Source organism: Zonotrichia leucophrys, unplaced genomic scaffold (assembly GCF_028769735.1).
Source record: "Zonotrichia leucophrys gambelii isolate GWCS_2022_RI unplaced genomic scaffold, RI_Zleu_2.0 Scaffold_110_148370, whole genome shotgun sequence".
NCBI classification, from domain to species: Eukaryota; Metazoa; Chordata; class Aves; order Passeriformes; family Passerellidae; genus Zonotrichia; species Zonotrichia leucophrys.
Window position 1 is genome coordinate 86,142 of NW_026992315.1, and position 23,937 is coordinate 110,078.

At 52.1% G+C, this 23,937-nt stretch overlaps 1 protein-coding gene across 1 annotated transcript; it reads left to right on the forward strand.

Moving 5' to 3' along the window:
* The first annotated feature begins 1,288 nt into the window (after positions 1–1,288).
* LOC135460856 (olfactory receptor 14A16-like) lies at positions 1,289–19,075 on the forward strand. Its single transcript, XM_064737811.1, has 7 exons — positions 1,289–2,196; positions 2,525–2,582; positions 16,870–16,998; positions 17,229–17,462; positions 17,823–17,924; positions 18,289–18,391; positions 18,870–19,075. Exons 1-7 carry the CDS (start codon positions 1,289–1,291, stop codon positions 19,073–19,075), a joined length of 1,740 nt encoding a protein of 579 aa, XP_064593881.1.
* The last annotated feature ends 4,862 nt before the right edge of the window (positions 19,076–23,937 follow it).

The following is a 23,937-nucleotide window of genomic DNA, read 5'->3' on the forward strand; positions in this document are numbered from 1 at the left end:
CTCACTGGGACCCATTACAAGTCCGAGAAACTTTGGAGTTGGTTTCTGCCTTGGAGTTCTGGAGAGGTTTCTTCAGCTCCCTCTCAAGGACTGATGTTCAGGGCCTGAGCACAAAGCCCCAGAGGCTCATTAAAGTCATTGTGCTGTGTCTGTGCTGCTGAGCTGGGCTGGGCTCCTGGCACAGAGGCAGCTCCTGGTAACCAAGCAAAGCTTCAAAAACACATTTCTCTTGATGAGCAGCTCTTCTGCCAGCCCAGCAGGGCTGGGGCACTGCCTGCAGCCACCCCGGGCACAGCACAGAGGCGCAGAGAGCTTCAATCAGTCAGGGCTGGGAAGGGGCTGAGAAGTGCCTGGGGCACAATCACTGCCAGCCCTTGGCACAGGAACCTCTGGCTGCAGGACAATGCAGCTGCAGCTCCTGGAGTGATCTCCTCAAGCTGGAACATCCCAATGCCTACAGACGCTGTGAGTACATTCTCTGATTGTCTCTTGTGCAGAGCAGCCAGGGGTGCCCAGGGCTGTCCTGCAGAGCAGGGTCCTGCAGCCCAGGGCGCTGTGCTGGGGCAGGGACTCTGCTGCCTGCCAGGGACAGCTCTCAGCCAGCCCTGGCAGCTGGTCCCAGCACTGGGGGACAAGGTCTGGGTGGGAGGAGAAAGTCTTGGAAGTGTTCTCCTTGGGTGGCGAGGGTGCTGCATTGTTCAGGACTGCTCCCAGCACGGCATTTAACTGCAGAACATTTCCAAGTCAATTATACAGGGAGCACAGCAAGGTAGGGGTTGCATAAAAGGGGAAAACCTGCTTTTTTAATCTACTGCTCTGGATTGCCTGGATGTGAAATAGCACATAGATATTTTTAATATCAGGATGATACTAAAAAAAACCAAACAAAATCTTACAGACCTGAATAAACCAGGCAGTGACAGAAATCAGCACAGGGCCTCTTTGAGGCAGCATCGGTGTTGCTTTTCCAGCCTCCTCAGGGTTGCTACGATGTTGCCATCAGAGCCTGCAGAACCTGAGTTGCCGCTGGGCAGTGCCTGAGCTGGGAGGGGTCTGCAGGGCACAGCTGAGCCCCCAGGGCTGGGCTGGGCTCTGGCAGCACTGGCAGGGCCCAGCCCTGGGCACAGGGAAGCAGCTGCTGGCAGGGACAGCTCCAGGCAGCAGAGCCCTGGGCAGGGCAATGGGGGGAAAGTGCCCCCAGGCTGTGCTGGGATATTTCAAGTCCTCTCCAAATCAAATTATTCCATGATTACTTCGTCTTAAAGATCTTCATGCCAAGGCACTGCAAATGTCCAACAGCAGCTCCATCAGCCACTTCATCCTGCTGGCATTGGCCGACACGCGGCAGCTGCAGCTCCTGCACTTCTGCCTCTTGCTGGGCATCTCCCTGGCTGCCCTCCTGGGCAACGGCCTCATCATCAGCGCCGTAGCCTGCAGCCACCACCTGCACACGCCCATGTTCTTCTTCCTGCTCAACCTGGCCCTCAATGACCTGGGCATGATTTGCACCACTGTCCCCAAAGCCATGCACAATTCCCTCTGGGACACCAGGAACATCTCCTACACAGGATGTGCAGCTCAGCTCTTTTTCTTTATGTTCTTCATCTCAGCAGAGTTTTCTCTCCTGACCATCATGTGCTACGACCGCTACGTGTCCATCTGCAAACCCCTGCACTACGGGACCCTCCTGGGCAGCAGAGCTTGTGCCCACATGGCAGCAGCTGCCTGGGCCAGTGCCTTCCTTAATGCTCTCATGCACACAGCCAATACATTTTCCCTGCCCTTGTGCCGAGGCAATGCCCTTGGACAGTTCTTCTGTGAAATCCCACAGATCCTCAAGCTATCCTGCTCCATATCCTATGTCAGGGATGTTGGGTTCGTTGCTGTTAGTGTGTGTTTAGCATTTGGTTGTTTTGTGTTCATTGTTTTCTCCTACGTGCAGATCTTCAGGGCTGTGCTGAGGATCCCCTCTGAGCAGGGACGGCACAAAGCCTTTTCCATCTGCCTCCCTCACCTGGCTGTGGTCTCTCTGTTCCTCAGCACTGGCACATTTGCTCACCTGAAGCCCCCCTCCATCTCCTCCCCAACCATGGATTTGTCAGTGTCAGTTCTTTACTCAGTAGTGACTCCAACCCTGAACCCCCTCATCTACAGCCTGAGGAACCAGGAGCTCAAAGCTGCAGTGTGGAGACTACTTGCGGGGTGCGGTGATTCAGGGATACGAAGACATAAGTAATATAATCCAGTGAAGCCAAATTTACTATCTCTAAAAGAGCTGTATTTATAATATATCTTTACTGTCCATGCGTATCTAGCTAATACAAGATTGGTTAATCCTAGCTGTTCACATGTCTAAAATAGAATGTTGATTAGATCACCTAATTTTTCATGCGTCTTGCTGTTGTCATCTGGCTTACCCATTGCTTTTTCTTTTTTCTCACTTTCCCAAGCTTGCTGACAAACTTGCTGAGTCCTAATGACTCTTCTTCTTGTATCTTTTTCAAGGATATACTGACCATGTTTCTGAATTTGTCCATTATCAATTATTTGTGAACACGTCTATTTTCCATTATTATAAGCAGGCTGGATTGTGCATCAGCTGAATGTGGCCAGTCTTGCAAAAACTCCTCAACCTGCAAAAAGTCCTCAACAACTGATGACTGGATGATTTCAGGAACATTAAACTGCTGCCAGTTTCTGCAAGTCACTTGTAATAAAAATCATCTACTTGTTGGTTTGATTGTGTTTGTTTTCTTCCTTTGTTTATTTCTTTTCATATTGCCCACAAATAAATGTCATTGCTTGTGCCATTACCCATTTTTTTTCTCTGCACCTTCCCTGTGGCCACATGAGGGGCTGAGCTCTCGGTGGCTTTAAAAGAACTAAAGGATCGCCCAGCAGAGTTTCCTGTAGAGATGCCCTTTTGTTGCCTTCTCAGGAGCTGCAGCAGCAATGTCTGTGTGCAGAGCTGGGGGCAGATCAGTGCTGGCCCAGCAGCTGTGCCCAGCAGCAGCAGCACTTGGTGTTGCCAGCGCTGCTGCTGTGGCCCTGCCCCACTGCCCTGGTGGCCCTGGTGTTGCTGCAGGGCCTGAGTGCTCTCGGGGCCGGGCACAGCCCTGGGGGTGGCAGTGCCGGGGCTGCAGCAGGGACAGGCCATGGGCACTGCTGGGGCAGCGCTGACACCTCAGCCCAGGGCCTGGGGGCTCCAGGCTCCTTGCCCAGGCTCTCTCAGGAACACACCCAGGCCAATGCTCAGCACAGAAAAGCCCCGTGAGCAGCCCCAGGCTGGCTGTGGGGAGGCTGGGGGCAAATAGCACGGCTGGGGCTCTGCAAGGGCCCTGGGGCAGATGGGAAGGAGCAGCAGAGCAGGGGCTGATCCATCCCCAGTGCACTGCACAGCCCAGGGCAGCATCCCAGAGCGTCCTCATGGAGCTGCCAACAACATCCCCCCTCTGCAGCCCTGGCCTCTCCCCCAGCTCACACAGGTGCCCCATCCTTGCAGGCACAGACACAGCAGCACTGGCTCAGCAGCCCCTGTTTGCATTGCACACAGCAGGGGGAGCACCCCCATGCTGTTGGTGTGGGGACATGAACCTGAGGGAGCACAAATGCCATCAGCCCCTGGGGCCAGCAAGGGCTGGGGGACACCAGGGAAACCATTCAGCTTTGTCCTGGCCTCTGCAGTCAGCCAGAAAGTTTGTTCCCATCAGCTGGGAGTTTCCTGTCCCACTGCAGACGCTGTTGCTCAGAGCCAGGGCTGCTTGGCAGCCACCCCCAAACTGCCCTCAAGATTTCCTTTGCTTCATCTTTTCTTTCTTTTCTCTTCTGGTATAAATTTCTTCCTCCTATTGCCCACCCCTGTTCCCTACCCTGCTAACAGCCCATCCCTGTTTGCCCTTTGCTGTCTGGCCCCACTCCCCATTGCAGTTCCTGACTTGGCACCCTGGGAACGTCCCTTGGGGAGCAGGATCATCCTACAAGTGCTGCAGGAATTGTCTGCAGGCTCCTGCAGTGCCTCCTGCTGCTCCCTTGCTAGAGGCACCCCAGGCCAGGGGGGCACATCTGGGCTGCTGTGTCTGGCTCTAGGGCTCCCTGTTCTGGGCAGTGAGGAGGAGCTGCAGAGGCTCAGCAGGACTGACAGGATGGGCTTTGGGGCTGGCAGGAGAAGCTGAGGGACCTGGGCTGCTGGAGCTCCTGAAGAGGAGGCCCAGGGCTCATCCTGCAACTGCTCCAAGGGTGGCTTCAGAGAATCCCAGAATCAGCAAGGGTGGAACAGGCCATGGAGATCATCAAGCCCAACCTGTGCCTTGACACCACCTTGTCTCCCCTAAGCCTTCTCCAGGATAAACAACCCCAGCTTCCTCAGTTGCTCCTCACAGTTCTTGTGTCCCAGACCACTCCCCAGCCTTGCTGCCCTTCTCTGGACTGGCTCCCGCCCCTCCATGTCCTTCCTAAACTGGGGGACCCAGAACTGCAAATAGCACTCCAGGTGCTGCCCAAGCATTGCTGAGCACAGGGGAAGAATCCCTGCCCTGCTCCTGCTGGCCACACCATTCCTGATCCAGGCCAGGAGCCACTGGCCTGCTTGGCCAGCTGGGCACGCTGCTGGCTCATGTCCAGCCTGCTGTCCATCAGTCTCTGCAGGTGCCTTTCTGCCTGGCCGCTGTCCAGCCACTCTGTCCCCAGCCTGTAGCACTGCAGGGGTTGTTGTGGTCACAGTGCAGGACCCAGTACATGGTCTTGTTCAACCTCACCTTGTTGGATTTGGGCCCTGGATCCAGCCTGTCCAGGGCCCTGTGCAGAGCCCTCCTACCCTGCAGCAGATCCACACTCACACCCAGCTTGGTGTCATCTGCAGATTTGCTGATGCTGGACTCAGTCCCCTCATGCAGATCATCAGTGCAGACATTGAAATCCACGCTGGCTGGCTCTGATCCCTCGGCCATCCTGTGGGTGCCCTGTGATGGCACTCAAGGTGATCTGTTCCATAACCTTGCCAGGCACCCAGGTCAGGCTGACAGGCCTGGAGTTCCCCAGCTCGTCCTTCTAGCCCTTCTTGGGGATGGGCTCACACTGGCACCTCCAGTGCTCTGGGACCTCCCTGCTGAGCCAGCACTGATGGTGAATGATGGAGAGCAGCTTGGGGAGCTCATCCACAGCTCCCTCATCCCCCTGGGATGGATCCCATCTTCTCCCAGAGACACCTGTGAGCATCTGAGTGGCTCAGCGGGTCACCAGCTGCTTCCTCCTGGATTCCAGGGGTCTGTTCTGCTCCCTGTGCCCATTTACCAGCTCAGAACACTTGTCCTGAGGACAGCCTGTCCTAATATCGAAAATTGAGAGAAACAAGATGTTAAGTAGCTCTGCCTTCTTTTTATCTTTAGTTACTATATTCCCCACTGCATCCAATAAAGAGTAGAGGTTCTCCTTATCCCATGTTTTGCTATTAATTTAATTCTGGAAACATTGTTTTTTTTGTTTTTTTTTTCACAGAAGTGGTCAGGTTAAACTCTATTTGAGCTTTCACCTCTTAACTTTTTTTTCTGCACGACTTTACAACATCCTTAAACATTTCCTAAGCTGCTTGACCTTCTGTCCAAAGTTGATACACCTCTTGTTACCCTTGAGTTCCCACAAAATCTCCACGCCCAGCCAGGCCAATCATTTTCCTCACTAGCTCATCTTTTGCCACACTGGGACAGGCTGCTCCTTCTTCCTTACGATTACTTTCTTGAAATGTGTCCATCCTTCCTGGACCCCTTTGTTTTTAAGGGATGTTTTCCTTTAAAATAAAATCAGTGCCTGATTCATTACTCCCCAAATCTGCATCCTAAATAGGCCAAAGTCTGCCCTTCCTAATTCCACTGTAGAAGTTTTGTTGCTGCCCCTCCTTCTTTCACAGAACATTGAAAACTTGATTATTTCATGGTCACTGTGCCCCAGGCAGCCTCTGAGCCCCACATCTGCCACCAGCCCTTCTCTGTTTGTGAACAGCAGCAGACAGAGCTTTCCTTGGCAGTGGGAGTGTTACCAAAAATTCAGTAAAACAGAAAACTCCTTAACACCAATGCAGCATTAAAAAGCAGCATTATTTATTCAGGGGGATGCATGGGGGACAGCTCCTCCCAAAGCCCTGCAGGCTGAGTAAAGGAAAGTTTCTGTTTATATTCTGTATTTTGCATACATATTCATTAATTGTCCCAGACTAAATATACATCTGATAATCATTTTCCCCAAATCATTAATGTCTTTCCCCTCCTCTGTTCTCCTGGGGGTCTCTCTGATGGTCCCTGGTGCTCGTGGACCCCAATGTTCCAGTGGGCCTGGCTGAGCTGGCAGGACACTGAGGCTGCTGAACTTCCAGTTCCCCTTCTCACACAATGGGCACTGTGTGGTTTCCACAGGCCTGGGGTTGTGGAGAACAAGCTCCAGGTGTCAGCTCAGCTGGTGGAGACAATTGATCATCTGGTAACATGAGGTCACAGAGTGGGCTGTGACATCACAGAGCAGACTGTGACATCCCAGAGGGGCTGTGTGACATTAGAGAATGGTCTGTGACATCACAGAGAAGGTTGCGACATCCCAGAGGGGCTGTGTGACATCCCAGCAGGGCTGTGTCAGGTCACTGGGTTGGTCACTCTGCCCCAGCTCCCCCTCACAGCTTCTCCCAACAAGTCCAATGTTGTTCATGCCCAGCAGGGTCCCTGTCCCCTGGGATCCCCCTGGCCCACCTGGAGCCACAGTCTCCACTAAAGGATGTTCCATAGGATCCACCCTAGAGACTGACAGGGGACAGAACTTAATTGTGTTTATACCTATCACAAAACACCATTTGTCTGAAATTAATTTTAGTATGGAAATCACTTGTGGATATTGAACATCAGATGCTGCTGGGACATTGCACATAGCTCAGGGAAGAGCGTGATTGTTATTAAATTGTTTCCTGCTCAACTGTGGTCTGTTGGCCATGAAGAGAAACTTTCTGTGCCTCTGAGTCTCACCAGTTCCTGATCCCCAAAGGACACAAACTTGATGAATTGTGCTTCCCACTCCAATGGTGGCACTGGCACCTCCCTCTATTTCCAGAGCAGAGCTCCCTTGTCCCAGAAAGTCCCTGGCAATGCAGGGATGAAGGAAACAGGACAGACTGTGGGGATCAGGGCAGCACACAGCCAGGGATTTGAAGCCTGGTTGTGAGTCCAGGGCAGGACACGACCCTTGGCCTTGGTGAACCCCATCCCATTGTCCTGGGCCCATGGATGGCTCCAGCCTGTCCAGATCCCTCTGCAGAGCTTCCTGCCCCCCCGCACAGCCACACTGCCACCCAGCTTGGGCTCACCTGGGAACTGACTGAGGGTGCCCTCAATGGCCTCATCCAGATCAGCAATAAAGAGATTTCACTGACCTGGCCCCAATCCTGAGCCCTGGGGACACCCATGGATGTGACTCCATTCCTCAGCTGCTCTGACTGCCAGGGGTTGGGTGAGGGAAATGGCGGGGTGGGGGTAGGAACAAAGTGTGATTGATTGTCAGCCAGGAGGGGTCTTGATTTTCATATCTATTCAGACTGCATTTGAAGGGGTTAGGGGTCAATATCAACCAGACATTCCTGATACCAATCTATAAACAAGAAAAGAAAACTGGACAAAACCAGTACTCTCTGCTTAGTTTTCAATATACCATATTCACTTTAAATACACCTCTGAAATCTGACTAATTAACCACAGAATAATTGAAAACATCAAATTTTCCCACGGGGTTTTCTTGTTTAAATGTTTTAAACAAATGTTTAATAGCCTTTTTCACTGAATTCCTCTACTGAGTAGCTCAAGAAAGAAGAGGCCTCTAGAGGAGTAAAATTCATCAGCAACCTCCAAGTGGCTGAGGATCCATCCCCATCAGAGCAGCAATGAACAGAAATGGGCACAGCTTTGTGGCCGCCCCAGCTCTGGGATGGGCCCTGGGGCTGGAGCAGGAGCAGCTCTTGAGGGCCCCAAGGCCGGGGCTCTTGTGCTGCCCTGGGCAGACGGGATGGCAGCAGGGGCTGCAGAGCTCTCAGCACCTAAGCCCGAGGGCAGCAGGGCAGCCAGGGAGCCTCCTTTGGCCTTGGCCAAGCACCTTCCCCCATGGCTGGGGCTGAGTCCTGTGGCAGCTGCAGCTGCTGCTGTGCCCTTGCCAGGGGCTGAGGCCGTGGGGCAGTGCCCAGAGCAGCCTGGCCTGAGCAGAGCTGTGGGGCCAGAGCCAGCTGGGCTGGGCTAGGCTGGAGAGAAGCCCTTGGTGCTGTCCAGAGCTCGGGGCAGCTGGCAGAGCTTGCAGGGAGCTGGGCTGGGCTCAGAGAGCCTGGCCCAGAAACCATCAGTGTCCATCTCAGCCTGGCTGAGCGTGCAGGGGCAGGACTCAGGCCAGGCCTTGTGGGGCAGGGCCAGCGCCTGTGCAAGGCATTGAAAACAGGCAAGTGGCCCAGAGAGGAGGCTGGTCTGTGCCCTTGGAGGCATAGACAGAGGAGGGAGGGGGCCCAGGACATTTGTCAGCGCCAGTCTCTGTGCCCAGCCCTTGGCAGCCCTGGCTGCTGAGCCCAGCTTTGGCCTGGGCTGAGTTTGGCTGTGGCCCAGCTCCATCCTCCTGCGGGGATCAGGGCCTGTTCCCAGCCATGGCCAGCCCTGGCTGCCTCTTTGCTCACTCAGAGGCCGGCAGAGACTGGGGCAGGGCTGTCTGTGAAGCCCCACAGGTGCCATGGGCTCTGCAGGAGCTGACAGAGGCTGCCCAGCAGGGATGCCATGGGGCACAGAGCCCCAAGGCTGCTGTGGGCATAACAGCACCGAGGTCGTTCCCAGCCGCAATGCTCCTGGCCTGGGCTGGGCCTGCGCAGGGGCTGGGCCACCATGGCTGGGCCAGCACAGGGCCACAAAGGGGCCACGCAGCCACTGCCGGGACTGACAGCAAGGCCAGGCACACACAAGCAATTGCTGAGCATGGCCTGCGCTGGCCAGGCCTGACTGTGCCAAAGGCAGAGCTCAGCTGCCCTTGGGGGATGCAGGAACACTCCAGAGCCCAAAGAGCCTCCATGGCTGTGCTGGAGACCAAGGCTGCAGGAGGGAAATGCAGGACTGCTGCAGGGTAGGGAGGGCACTGAATTCCAGCACACACCTCAGCTCTCTGATGATCCTGGCACCACGCTGGGCCCTGTTTCAGACTGGAGCAGTGCAGACTGGGGACATGTCAGATGCTGCTGGGCCATCCCAGACAGCTGAGGGAATGTCATGGTTTGAGCCTGGCACAGAGCCAGTGCTCCCATGAAAATGCCCTCACCCTGGTGTCTGCTGTGAGATGTGACCAGGAATAAGCAAAACAGGCTCCAGCTTAAACATAAAGAAAACTTTATTACCTAAACTACAGGAAAAAAAAAATAGGAAAACTATGAGGGAAAAAAATTGAAAACCTTACAAAAAAACACCTTCCTCCTCCCCACCACCAGAATTTCCCAATCCGATACATTCTCCCAAATCACCAACTGCCCAGCCTGGCACCACCCTTTAGAATACTCAAACTTCAGTCCATGAAGAGGTGAGGAGTCCTTCTTGTTCCATAGGCTTCCCCCGGAAACACGCTGAAACCTCGTGTGCTTCCATGTCACTCGGCACCGCCCGGAAAAGTCCTTTTGCCGCTTGTGACATTTTCCTTCCATGCCCAGTGCTCTCACCACTGTGCATGGACCAGAGCTGCTTTTAGGGTTGTCTTTTAAGGATGCCTTGTCTCACTCCAAAAAGGCACAGTCTCTGCTTTGGGACATCTGTCTCCCCCATATTTTTCCAACCCCCTGGGGCCGGGGGGTCCCCACGATGAACCCTCCTGGTTCTGAGGCATTGCTTCCCTCCCAAGTGCAGTCTCTGTGTCAAAGGAACAAACTGAGTCCATGGCCACACAAGAAAAGTCCAGCCAAAAGGCCACTCCAATCATCTCTCCCCACTCAGTTAAACTTCTCCACGTCCTTCAGGCCAGGTCCTTGTCTCATCTCATCTCCTATCTCCCTTCTTATTCAGCTCTGAGGAGGATCAGCATTTTTGCAAGGCCCCAATCACGTAAGAAAGGGTTAAAAATTTCAGTCTCTGTCTGTCCCGGAACGCCGGTACTCCCACAGGTGCTGCTGCTCCGGCCGGCCAGGCTGCACTCTTCCCCCCCATTCTCCTACTGGGCTGGCTGCTATCACATTCAGACGCCGGCTCTCCTCTCTCTCCCTCCTGGGGGGGGAATGGCTGCCCAATGGCTGACTTTTGGGGCTGCTCCTCCACCCTTCCATCCTCGAGGGCCTTCTCACCCCCCATCTCTGTCCAGGCCCCAGGCCCAACCACATGGCTGCCCCTCCCCCACCCAGCAGCAGCAGCTGGACAGGGGAGGGAGATCTGACCTCTTCGCCTCGACGTCCCCAGAGAACCTCCCAGGGCCGAAGCTCTGCTTTTTAACCCCTGTGTATTCTCGGAGGTGTGTCCAAACCCCACTGGCTACACCAGGTGCCAGTATCAAACTCCGAACATCCATTGGTTTGACCACAGCATCCCAGAATTCCCACTTCTTCCTGGTCAAACCACCACAGGGAAGAGCTGTTATGGATTTTAAACTGTTCAAATGTTTAATTTGTGTTTGTTGGCAAGAAACCTTTCTGTGCCTCTGAGTGTCACCAGGCCCTGAGCCCAAAGGAGACAAACCTGATGAGTTGTGGCTCCCACTGCAGGGGCACTTGGACCTTGGCTCTGCACAGGAGAGCTCTTCATCCCCTTTCTCTCTTTTCTCCCTCTGGGCATGCTGGGAGGTCCTGACTTCAGCCTGTGACTCCTGTGTGCAAAGAGCAATTCTGGGCAGAATTGGGGCAGGAAGGTTTTGGGGGACCTTGGCATCTATGCTGGGCACAGAAGGTGTTTTCCTTTGCTCTGAGACTGTCTGCTGTGGAAAGTAGATTTTATATCCAGCAGAGGAATCACTTTGGCATTTGGTGGAGCTGTGCCTTCCCTTGGCTTTGTTGGCTGACGAGAAATGAACATCCCTCTGTGTCTCAGGCAGCTCCTTCTCCAAGGAAAGCAGGTGGGAGTTGGAGCCAAGGAGCTGAAAGCTGCAGGTGCAGCCTGGGCTGGAGGGAGCTCAGATTTGCACAAGGCTGCTCTGAGTGCCAGGTCTTGGATGGGGGAAATGGTGGGGTGGGGGTAGGGACAGAGTCTGATTGATTGTCAGCCATGAAGGGTCTTGATTTTCATATCTACTCAAATTTATGAGGAGATACTTGGATTCAGTGTCAATTGGAGACTGCACATATCAATAAATTAAAAGGAAACTAAACTAAACTTGACCTAAAAAAATATTTTCTGGCTGTCTTTTCAAATATCATGTGTTCACTTTGAATACACTACTGAGAGCTACTTAACTACAAAATTTTTTGTAACTTTAATGAAAATATTCCCAGTGGCTTGGCTTGTTAAGGTGTTCTGAATGTTAATGAGCCCTGGGACACTGAATTCCTGCACTGAAGAGCTGAAGGCTGAACAAGCCTCTGGAGCAGGGAAATTCAGAAGCAGCATCCAAGGTGCTGAGGATGTCAGCAGCCCCCACTGAGGCCATCCCTGCCCAGAGACCGTGGGGGAATGGGCAGACAAGGAGAGCGTCCCTGGGGCTGGGGCAGCACAACTCAGAGGCACCAGGGGCTCCAGCTGGGAAATGGAGTGTGGAATGTGGCTGGGGAAGCCCTGCCTGGGATGTGCCAAGCAGGACAGACAAGCCCTGACTGCCATCCCCCAAACAACTCTCTCAATGAGACATTTAAAAGGAATTACAATTGTTTGTGTACTCTGAGTTGGACGCACTGGAGAAATACCAACAAGAGATTCTCAGGAACTCAAAACAATACAACAGCCTTTACTGGCAAACTGGAAAATCAAGAAAATTTTTGCAAAATGTTCAATACGACAAACAATCAACAGAAACACTTCTCAAAGCAATACCTTGGCCCATCCAATTCCACAAATTGTAATCCTGTTCTATTTTATGTCAACTAAAATTTACAAGAGAACAAAATTAGAAGAAGACACAGAAACAGAGAGAGAAAAAAAAGATACAGAGAAGCACACACAGAGCTACCAACTCCTGGATTCCAATGGTGTTAAAATAAATAGAAATTCTAAGAGGAGGTAGGGTCAAGACGTGTGCTTGCCTTGTGGTCATCCTTAAATACCCCTTGGTCTTCCTGGGCCCTTCCCCCAGGTGGGGCTTGGGCTCATTTGGTCCCTCAGGAGCTGGGCTGGGGCTGCAGAGGTGGCTGTGGAGCATTGCCTGTGCTGTGCCAGGGACAGGCAGACACTGCTGGGCTGGGATAGAGGCTCTGGGGAGCTTGGGGTTCCAGGGCAGGGCAAGGCTGGACCTGCCCCTTCCTCCCCCACACACAACATGTTTCGATCCAAAAATCTTCTCCAGTCTGTCACAACAGGCAATGCTGGAGGTGAAATCCCATTCTGCAATGAAGTATTATAAATCTTTTTATTTTCTGAGCTGCTCTTACTGGCAACCTTCTCCCAGTGAGCCCCTCCTAAAAGGGGCTAATTTAGGAACCTCTTTGCTCTGGTCAGTTCTCATTATCTCTTTCTCCTTGCCCTATCTCGCTTCCACTCAAACCTCTTTTCACAGACCTTCACAGTAGTTTCTCAGTTTCCCTCCTACACACACACAGCTCCAGGTGGCAGGTATCAGATGTGATTCCCACACACGAGCCTTAAGATCTTAGGTTCTGAATCAGCTTGATCAGAAACCTTTAATTTACACTTGGGCATGTGCCCTGACGCTTATTAGAACAGCAATACCAGCGTTCCTCACAAACACCGCACTGCAACAATACCTGCACATCCAGCTTTTGCCCACAGGCCATTCCCGTGTTCCCTGGGGAGACGGGGCAGCCAGAGCTGTCCCTGTGCTCAGGGCACATCCACTGTCACCTCACACAGCGTGCCAGCCTCTCGATGCACCAAAGGCTCCCCAAAATTGCCAGCAAAGGCAGACTATTCTGTTTGTTACAGAGAACTTTAAATCCCTACAGCAGGCCATTCCCAGCGCAGACTTACTACAGTACCAGCTGAAGTCTCATAAATCTCATAAGTCTCATTCATCTCTTCTATCTAAACTCTGCTTTCCAAAATATCAGTCTTTTCTAGTTCTCTTCTTGCACAATCTAATTAAGCACTGTGTCTACTTACACTTGTTTTACTGCCTTGCAGAAAGGCTGTGCTTGTCACAGCCGAAACTCTGATATGCCCACAGACACAGACACACATGCACCCCCCCACCTTAATCTCAAATTCACTAGAACCAAGGCTTGAATTGCTGTGAGGGGGAGAATTCTTGGAATCCCTTTAACTCGCTTTACCGTAGTTAAGCATAAATCACCATACTATAGTTCTCCTGTGTAAAATGCTACTATTGTTGCAAACAAAATCTTAAAATCTCCACAAACACTAGTATACAATCTGAGAATCAAATTATCACAAATGCAGTGGAAGAAAATCACCACACAAAATCACTGGGAAAGGGCATATTTCTCAAAGTGCTCACTTTTCTCAACACAACACAACATACCATAATTCGGCATTTACTCAAATCAATTTTTCCTGGACACAATCAAAGTAACAGCACATAGTCTAGAGATCAAGTCCAAACATCCAAGGCAAAGGAACTCTCTGAGCTCATACTCATGGTTAAAATGTACCAAATCTACACAAATCACTACATTCAAACACGATAAATACCATCACTGACATTCCTCCACTCGCTTCTCCGCGGGGCACTTCTCTCCCTGCCCCCACAGCCTGCTGCAGCCGGCGCCTCTGGCCTCACTCGGCTGCTTCAAACACGGGGAGTACTGACCCTCCCGCACGGTAGGGCACTGTAGATTTACTCTCTTTTATACACCATACACTTATCACCTGCACAATCACAAACACAGTGCACTGATCACACACATTAACCATACAGCAACACAGTGTCCGGACATCACACACACACACAAACAAAACACACACAGGCTCACCAGTTCTGCTCTATCAGAACTGCGAATCCCCAGTACACACATACATATGGGTTCACCCGGCTTACCCCCAAAGCCGCTAGCGGTCTGCTCTATCAGAACGACGAACCCCATCTCTAATACAGCTGCTCTATCAGCTGAATCCATGAACCCAGACGTCTCTGGGTGGTTTACTCCCTTGCTCTCCTTCCTCCCCCCTGGGGCCCCTCGGTACATACCGTATCTTCCTCCGCAGGCCAGCGGGTCATTGTCTGTCCTCGCAGGTGGCAAGTTGAGACAAGCGGAGCCCCACCAGGAAAAAAATCCTGGGGTGCGCCTTGGAGGTCCGTCTATCCCCCCTGCCCCCGCGGGGACAGAGAACTCCTGCCTTGGCTTGCCAAAATGCTTTGCGGAGAAAAGAAGAAACTTCACAACTTGTAAAAGTTGTAAAGCCCGGTATGCTTTTATTACGACGCGCGCCGGACGCAAGCCTCCCCAAAAGGGCATGCGTACCCCTGAGGATTTCAGACCTCCTTTTATCCCCCTTCCAAATGCATATGCATACAGTTTCACAATAAGTTCATACATACTCATCTTGCATGACACTTAGCACTAATTCTTCTTTATCAAAGGAATTCCTAAGTCGGGGGCAAATTGACCTTGTGGTCTTTTCTGTTTTTCTTTCTCTGTCTCCTTGCTGTCTCGGCATACGAGTTTTTCCTTCAGCTTTGGCCTCACAGACTTTTCACCATTGTTAGACACTTCACCTAATTCAGGATGGATCCCTACTCTGTCTCACCATACAGAAGAGGTCCTTCTTGTCCTTAACTGCACTGGCAGAATTCCAGCACCATGTCACAGGGGAATGCTGAATGGTGACAATACCTCGACTTCCCTTCTGCCTTTGGTTCTGTACTGGGAGTTCTTCCACTTTCAAGTTCTAGAGAGGAAGGGGGCTCAAAGGCACAGTTTTCTCAGCAGTATTTACCAGGGAGTTTGACTGCATTCCCTGTCCTCCCTCTTCCCATGACTCAAAAGGAGCAACCAAACCCTTCATCCTTTCCTCATTCTCTTTATATTTAAACACATTTGTCCTATGGAACATGCAGAACAACACCTTCTTAGTCCTGCCTTTCCTTTTGTTTTGCAATCTTTTTCCAGAGCCAAGGCAGAAGGATCCCTTGGGGCCAAATTAAAGCCACATTCCTGCTGCAATTCAGGGTGATCCTTCAGATAAACAAAACATATTTATGTACACAGCTTCATCTTCTTTTCGTTCTTTTCATGAAAATAATAGTAACCACAACACGGTACAATAACTCAGATTTGTGTTTATTGCCTTCTTCTCCCTGTCTTCAAATATTTAAAGGGCCACTATTGATCAGAGTATTTGTTGAGTGTTTTCTTAGTCTCTGTGCCCCCAGGGCCTTTCTTACCTTCTTCCATTGTTTCAATAGGCATCCCAGGGGGTTTGGATTTATTGGCTTGCTGGCTGACACCCTCTCTTGGACACCCACCCTGGTCCTTTCTTTATCTCCTCTTACACTCTGTTGATTTTTATTGATATTTCAATTCACAAACTGAAATGTTATTTTTTTCTCTTCTCTCCTTGCTCTTATTATTTTTACACCACAATTGGTACACACAGGGCGTCTTTGGGCTCCCCTGCACCAATATTCTCTCCTGCAGCTGTGGCAATGTATATAAACAAAAGGACTACACCCCTACACAAGAAACAAGGGATCAGAGTCCTTGCAGTCCTGCAGCCTTCCTGAGGCTTCTGCGTCACAGGTGCCTTCAAGGCCCAACTGCAGGACTTGTTAACTTGGAGTTTTCCTGAGGCATCTCTCTTTAGGGTGCCCTCGAGGCCAGACTCTGGCATTGTTGTGGTGTGCTTTGTGTCTTTACTTGTTGAGTTTGTTACTGTACTGGATTTTCTATGTTTGAAATGGTTCATTCTCTGTGGCCCCATATTACTTCCCAAATGGTTTCCCCCTAAGTTGTATCCTCCCCCTTTCCCTATCATTCACCCTTGTGCCTACCCCTATTTCCAGACCCTTCTCTGTCACTCCTCTAAACCCTGGTCCTGCAGCTTGTCTGTCATTGTTTGCCAAGCCCCTTCATCTAGAAGCTTCGATGTCAATTATGTTAAACTACTAATCCCATGGGTAGATTTTGTATGCTCTCCTCCACTATCCTAGTCCATTGGTTGGATGATAATTTAGTCCCTCCTCATGCTCCTCCTCAGTTGCTGGCCTTTAGTTGTTAGGCTGACTCCTCCCCAGAGTCAGCCTCCCTTCATAATTTTGTGTATCCCTTTACTCTGTGCTCTTTTGATTCTGCTCCCTCCCAGCTTGCTACAGGTTGTAGCACCTGTTCACTCCCTTTGGGGAAGGAATAAACAGCTGATGGAAAATTACAGACAGAAAGCCACTCTCTTTTTTATTTATCGGTCTAACTCCACGAGGACCTCTCTGGGTGCCTGCTCGGCCAGGCCCAGCGGAAGGAGAAATTCCTGCCAGTGGCTGATCCGCTACCCTCAGCCAAGCCAAGGGAGGCAGGGAGCAGCCATTTAGTGGCGTGCACCGAGGTGAGGGGTCAGGGCTGGCCGGCACCACCAGCACCACCCCTCCACCTGAGATCGGGGGTGCAGCACCATGGCATGGCAGGCAGATTCCTCAGTTTGTTCAAAGTGTTCAGGGGGATAAAAAAGAAAGGCCCTGGAGCTGCCCCAGCATAACAGCCTGAAGAATCGGAACAGTTCCAGCCACTGCAGGATGCTGAGTGGCAGAGCAGGGCCACAGGGCTGATGGCTGAATCCATTAATTCTTAAGTTCTTGGACTTCACTGAATTTGGTGACAGCATCCTGACGGTCCTGTCAAGCTGCCTGCACAGCAAGTGCAGGGAGTGGCATTTCCTGGCGCTCAGAGGCCTCGTGGTGGTCAGCAAGGATCCCTTACTGGTGAGATGGGGCAGCGGCTGAAGCTGCGCTATTAAATCAGCCCCATGGGCGTGCAGGGCTTCAGGAGCTGAGGCAGCTGCTCCCAGCTCTCCTGCCTCACCTGCCCCAGTGCTTTGGGGCAGGCCTTTGGCCTGTGGGCCCTGCAGCAGCAGGGTGGCCTTGCAGTGCCAGGTTGGTGTTGGTGGTGCAGCCGTCCATGGCTTCCCAGCACAGCCTTGTGTTCCACACAGGCCAGGAGAATGTGCATCCTGTCTCGAAGCCTTGTGGAGCTGCTGGGTGATGCAGAAGGAGAGGTGGTCAGCATGTCCTTCTGTGTGTTCACGAATGTGCTCCAGCACAAAGACATCCTGGTATCCAGCACCACTGCCGCAAAGCTGGCTGAGGCACTGCTGCTGCTCTTTGACCACGAAAGGCTCTGTGTCCCCAGCTGCAGGCACTGGCTGCTGCCCAGAAACTTTGCTCAGGTGAGCTTGAAAAAATTGGTCTCAAGGCCTGCTTCCCTTCCCTTCCTCCAGGAGAACAGCAATGTGCAAGTCCTCTCGCTTGAGCTCTTCTTCAGGGTGATGGACTTGGTAGTGGATGAGGGAAAAAAGCCCCTTGAGAAGATTTTGAACCAAAACCTGCTCCTTCTTTTACTGCCATAATGAGGACTGGCGCGTGATGTAGGTGAGGTTTTGGATGAGGCTGGTGTATCGCTGGGAAGGGCTCAGCTGCCTCCTGTCCAGCCACCGCATGGACTGCTGCCTTCTCGAGACTTTGGCACAGAGATTTGAGTCTGGTGCCCTGGGCTGTGGGGCCATCTCTGGGTCTCTGCTGCTCTCCAGGCCTCTCAGGAAACACTGCTTCTTGTGGCTGAGCTCCTGAAGATGAGGAAGCTCAAGCAGCTGCTGAAGAAGGGGCAGCTTTCAAAGTTCACCGAGGTCCTGGTAAGGAGGGCCTGAAGCCCCAGGCTCAGCCCAGAGAAGGCCCCTGAGGGCGGTGCTCAGTGTGTGGGCTGGCAGCTGTGCCCCTGCCCGCTGCTGCAGCCAGAGGCCACGCGGGCTCTTCTCCAGGCTCCCGAGGGCCCCAGCCGGGTGCCCATGGAGCCCCGGCCCGGCGGGGCTGCGGGCCGGCACCGCGGCTCCCCGGGCAGCAGCCGGCCCTCTGCCCCCTGCCCTCGGGAGCCCTTGGCCAGTGGCTGCTGGCCGCGCCTCAGGGCTCTGTGGCCAGGGGAGGCCGGGGCTGGGCGCAGGCAGCACCGGCCCAGGGGCTGAGCCCGCGCCAACCCTTCCCTCCTGCCACTCTCTGCAGCTGGCAGAGGACAGAAGCCAAGCGGCCGAACACCTGCGCCGGGCCCTGCCCTACCTGGAGAACCCGCAGGAATCCGTACGTGAGGCGTCCATCAGGTTCATCGGTGAGTCCCGAGCCCAGGCTCCCTCCCCGGGCCGCCGCAGCTCGGCCCCGGCCCCGCCTGCTGCCCCGGCAGCGCCGCTGGCACGGAGCTGTGCCGCTGGGGCCGTGACAGGCTCTGTGTTCACAGGCATGGCCGGGCGGTGCCTGAAGGGACAGCCAGCGGAGCTTCACGTTCTCACTCAGGGTGAGTGAGGGCAGCGCGTTGACAGCGGGGACTGCCCGGGAGAGCTGCATTGCCCCGGCACGGAGCTGCAGTCCCTGTCCCGGCTGTGGCAGGCTTTGCTCCCTGTGTGGATGAAGGGTGGCTTGGGCAGAGCACAGGCCCATTTCAGGAATACTGGTGGGGGCATTCGTGGCCAGAATCTTGCAAGGGTCAGCCTCTCTTGTGGCCGGTGTGAGAGCTGGGAGCAATGGGCTTAGCAGGACAATCTCCGGGTGTCCGTCTGGGCTCTGACCCTGGTAGTTCATCTGTCTTCCAGCCCTTGAAGCCATGAGCAAAGACGACAGTCCATCCTCCAGTAACCTGGAAGTCCAGGCAATTTTTGGACAAAGATCTTCAGAATTAAAGTCATCTCCTGGACTCAGAGATCCGGGGTGCCAAGAACAGTACGAAGAGACTTTGAAGAGAGGACCACCATTCAGCGTCACTGGAGCTCCAGGCACAGCTGATGCTGGCTACAGCTGAGCCTGTGGGAGGCTTCCATAGCCACTGCCTTCTCCCTCCCTGTTGACAGTTCCCTCCCTTCAGCCCTTAGACGCTTCCCACCCCTTTTTTTTTTTTCCCCCATCTCATCCTTTCACGTTCCCTTCCATTAATAAACATTTTGTTTTTTCCCCGTCCCTGTTGACAGTTCCCTCCCTCCAGTCCTCAGACCCTCCCCACCCCTTTTTTTTTGCCCTCCATCTCATCCCTTCACTTTCCCTTCCATTAATAAACAGTTTGGTTTTCCCCCCTTACCTGCATCTCTGTGGAGCTGAAGTAAATCTGGGGCCCTGGGACACACAGGCCCTGCTGCCGTTCTCTGCCACGCCGTGTTTTGTGCACGGACCCAGAGGAACGAGGGCAGGTCAGGCTGGAAAGGTCCCTGTGCTGAAGGTGCAGTTCCACAACACTGTGCAGTTACACATCTTGCTGAGCACCCTGGAGCCCCTGGATTTTTGGAAAGCCAACCTGAGTATGCTCTGAACCCAGCTGAGAGGGATTCCATGGCAAGCATCCGTGGAGGGCAAAGGAGCTTGGAATGCTGGAAGCCTTCAAGAATAGCTTCCTGAAAGCACAGCAGTGCTCCATCCCTGCACAGGATGAGGAAGAGGGCAGAAGCAGAGAGCATCCTGCCTTAGCAGGGAGCTCTGGGTGTGCCTAAGAGCAAATGAAGCAGCAGCACGATGCCCGAGACTCGGACACGCGGCTGTGCCGGTGCCCGGAGCGCTGTCAGGCAGTGCCAGGATCCCGGCTGTGCTTCTGCTCCCCACAAGTGAGGAATGGCAGCCCCAGGCTCAGAGCCAGTCAGAAAGCCAAGCAAGGGAGAGCAGAGGGAGGGCACCCTTCCAGTCTCTCTTGGGCATGGCCGCAAAACAGCCCCTGCTGCTTCTTGCTCCGCCTGCGTTTGGGCTGTGCTGGTGGCAGAGCCAGCCAGGTTGGGCTGTGTTCCAAAGCCTGTTGGGAGTGGGCATGAAAAGCTCTGTGTGCACTATTGGAATATGTATCCCAATATAACCAGTTAGATGGTGCCTAGGCCAGTTCTGACCTTCGCTGCTTGGCCAGAGGCAGCACTGTGGTGTTTAACCCCAGAGATACCTTGGCTGGCGGCAGAGTGCAGCGGGGCACAAGACAGGACTCCGTTCTCCTCAGGAGAGAGCTTCTGGCGATGGTGGAGAGAAAGGGAATGGATTCTGCTAGAAGGTAGCCAGATGTTTATTCCATGAGCACAGATACGTCTGCACTGGGCCACTGCTGGTAACAGAATGAAGCCGCATGGTCTCATTCACATTTTAAGCTCAGGACAGGGGAAGGGGAGGGGACAGGTGAGTCACCAACCAGGTGAAGGGGCAGGGTCTCAAGGTACTAGGGACACCTATCACACGACGCCTTGCTGGTATGTTAGCCTGATTGACAGGGCACACTCAGCGAGGGGCGAGGGGGAAGGGAGAAGGTAAAACAGGATATTGCAACACACCACAACATCTCCCCCTAGTTTTGTTTAAAAAGAAGAGGACTGTGTTTATGGTGCAGAACGATTCTACTGAGGCTTCCAGGTCATCCACTGGAGCACTGAGGGCTTCCAAATGGTAGACTTCAGGAGGGGGAGATGAGTTTGAGATTAACTTGAGAACCATGCGTCTGATTACTCCAAAAACAATGCTAAAAACTACAATAACTACAACTAAAATAAACAGCACTAAAATTACAGTTTTCAGAATAGATCCCAACCAGCCCGAGAGTCCCCAGCCATTGAAAAGTCCATTCAGCTCGTTGTCAGTTTCTCTGTTGATGTCTGAGAGCCTTTGTCAAGGTAGTCCATACGTGGTTTGGGCTGCGGTACTATGTAGGAGATTGCAGGTGGGATGATCACGAGTAGGACGAGAAGCAGGCTCGGTCTCATGACGTCTCGAGGCTACACACGAACAGTGGGATCTAAACTGGTACAAAAACTTGAGACAAACATATATTACAAACTATTCCAGATAGGAGGCTTAAATGGAATTTCCTCCAGAGAACGTGCGCGGCGTTTTCTTCTCCAGGCAGCGTGAGCAACCTGGGGTGCTTCTGCAGATTTCTCTGAGACTTTGGGAACATAGGGCTTTACCCATTTGGAAGGAACCCACCTTAAACCAGAGGGGGTGGACACACAGGCGTATCCACGTCCCCAAGTAACCAATTTGTAAGGTCCCACCATTTTCCAAGTCTCAGGGTCCTTTACTAAAACTGGAGGTTTCTCTTTCATCAACCTGTGACTGTTCCCCCCAAAGTGGCGTAGGATGGGAGGGTTCAGGCTGTCAAAAGAACAATTCAGAAAATTTATTGTGAATAGCGCCCTGGATAACCGGATGTGGGGAGGTTCTACCTTCAGAACCTGTTGTTGCTGGTCCAGGACCCTTTTAATATCACGGTGAGTTCTTTCTACAATGGCTTGACCTGTAGGGGAGTAGGGGATGCCAGTTTTGTGCTCTACTCCCCATTGCTGCAGGAAGCTCCCGAATTCCTTGGATCTATAAGCAGGCCCATTATCAGTTTTCAGCTCCTTGGGGATGCCCATGAAAGAAAAAGCCTGTAAGAGGTGCTTAATAGCATCAATAGATGATTCTCCTGTGTGGGCAGAAGCATAGACCGCTCCAGAAAAGGTATCTACACTAACATGAACATATTTCTGCCGTCCAAAAGCCTGTATGTGTGTTACATCTGTTTGCCACAGTTCACAACTGTTCAGTCCCCTTGGGTTTGCTCCCGTACTCACTGTAGGGAGTGCATGTTGTTGGCAATTTGGGCACGTGGCCACAATCGCTTTGGCCTGTTCTCGAGTGATGTTAAACTGGCGAACCAGGCCAGGTGCATTTTGGTGGAAAAGCTGGTGGCTGATTTTTGCCTGTTCAAAAACATTTGGGAGAGTGGCCATCACTGCAGGCGCAGCAAGAGCATCTGCCCTTCTGTTGCCTTCAGCAATAAACCCTGGCAAGTCAGTGTGTGACCTGACATGCATCACATAAAAGGGTTGCTCTCGGTGAGTGACTAACTTTACCAGTTTGGAAAGCAATTCAAAAAGTGCAATGTTAGATACATCTTGCAGTATTGCTTGATCTGCTCTGGATACTACTCCTGCCACGTATGCAGAGTCTGTAATCAGATTAAATGGTTCTGAGAACCTTTCAAAAGCCCTAACAACTGCAGCCAATTCAGCAACCTGAGGTGAACCTTCCACCTCAGCAATGTCCGTCTCCCACTGCTGGGTTTGAGGATCTTTCCAAGTCATAACAGACTTGTGGGACCTCCCGGACGCATCTGTAAAGACAGTCAGAGCCCTTTTTAAAGGTCTCCTACTTAGAGCAGTTCTTAATTTTAAAGTAAATTGAACATCTTGTTCAAACAATTTGCAAGCGGGCCGTGCTACCGAAAATTGTCCTGAGTAGGAATCCAGAGCAAACTGCAACACTTCATTTTCTTGAAACAATTGTTCCAGTATTTTCATAGTATTTTGACCTGATTTTAACTCAACTGGAATGTGAATGCACTTAAAATCACATCCTGCTAACTCCCTGATCCGGGTCCTTTCTTTCCGGATCAGTTCTGCTATCAGCTCTTGAGGCTTTGTCAGCCTCTTGGACCTTTTGTGACTGAGGAAAACCCATTCTATGATCAAGAGAGAGTCCCTCTGGTCCCGGTCCTTTTTTGGTGTGTCCTTTGCCTTAGGTGTTTGTTTTTCCTCCCACTGGAAAATAATTCCATGGAGGTGTGGCAACTTACCTAGGATGATAAATTTGAATGGCAGGTCAGGCCGGCATCGGTGGGCCTGTCTTGTGGACATTGCAATCTGAACCTTTTCTAGAGCTTTCCGTGCCTCTGGGGTAATAGACCTAGGAGCACCTGGGTCCTCTCCCCTTTCAGTAAATTGAAAAGAGGGGCAAGGTCTTCATTAGTCAGACCAAGCCATGGTCTTACCCAATTCAAAGACCCACACAACTTGTGGACATCCGCAAGGGTCTTGATCCTTGGATTGATTTCTAGTTTTTGAGGAACAATGGTCCTATTTCCAATTTCTAAGCCCAAATACTTCCAAGGTGGCATCTTTTGAATTTTCTGTTCCTGGAGCTCGAACCCTGCAACAATCAATGCATCGATCGTTAGGTCAAGCGCATGTGTTAGTAAATCATCATTGGGGGCACACACAAGGATGTCATCCATATAATGATAAATGATGGCCTTCTCTGCGGCTGCACGCACTGGGGAAAGCAGGGAGGAGACATACCACTGGCAGATAGCTGGAGATACCTTCAGGCCCTGAGGAAGAACAGTCCAATGGTACCTTTTCATAGGAGCTTCTGAATTGATAGAAGGGACAGAGAATGCCAAACGCGGTGCATCGTCAGGGTGCAATGGGATTTGAAAAAAACAATCTTTAATATCAATAACAGCTAATTTCCAATCTTGAGGAAGCATTGTTGGGGATGGCATACCAGGCTGGGGAGAACCCATATCTTCAATTACATTATTAATTTGTCGGAGGTCACAGAGAAGTCGCCACCTCTTTTTGTCAGCTTTTTGGATGACAAACACTGGAGAGTTCCATGGGGACATGGTCTCCACAATGTGGCCCTTTCTTAGTTGCTCTTGTACTAGTTCTTCAAGCACTTTTATTTTTTGTTTACTGAGTGGCCACTGTTTCACATCAACTGGTTCGTCTGTTTTCCACTTAAGTTTTTGGGTGGGGCGCTGTTGTTTAATGACTGCTGCACAAAAATGCTGTGGAGAGTCTGGAATATTAATTGTGACACCCCACTGGGCCATTAAATCTCTCCCTAACAAAGGTTCTGAATAATCTAACACAAATGGAC

Excerpts from the sequence above, each read along its gene's own strand:
- LOC135460856 (XM_064737811.1), top strand. The coding sequence starts at position 1,289 with ATGTCCAACAGCAGCTCCATCAGCCACTTCATCCTGCTGGCATTGGCC. Across the intron at positions 17,925-18,288 it reads CAAAGTTCACCGAGGTCCTG|CTGGCAGAGGACAGAAGCCA; the intron begins GTAAGGAGGGCC and ends CACTCTCTGCAG. Across the intron at positions 18,392-18,869 it reads GGCGTCCATCAGGTTCATCG|CCCTTGAAGCCATGAGCAAA; the intron begins GTGAGTCCCGAG and ends TCTGTCTTCCAG.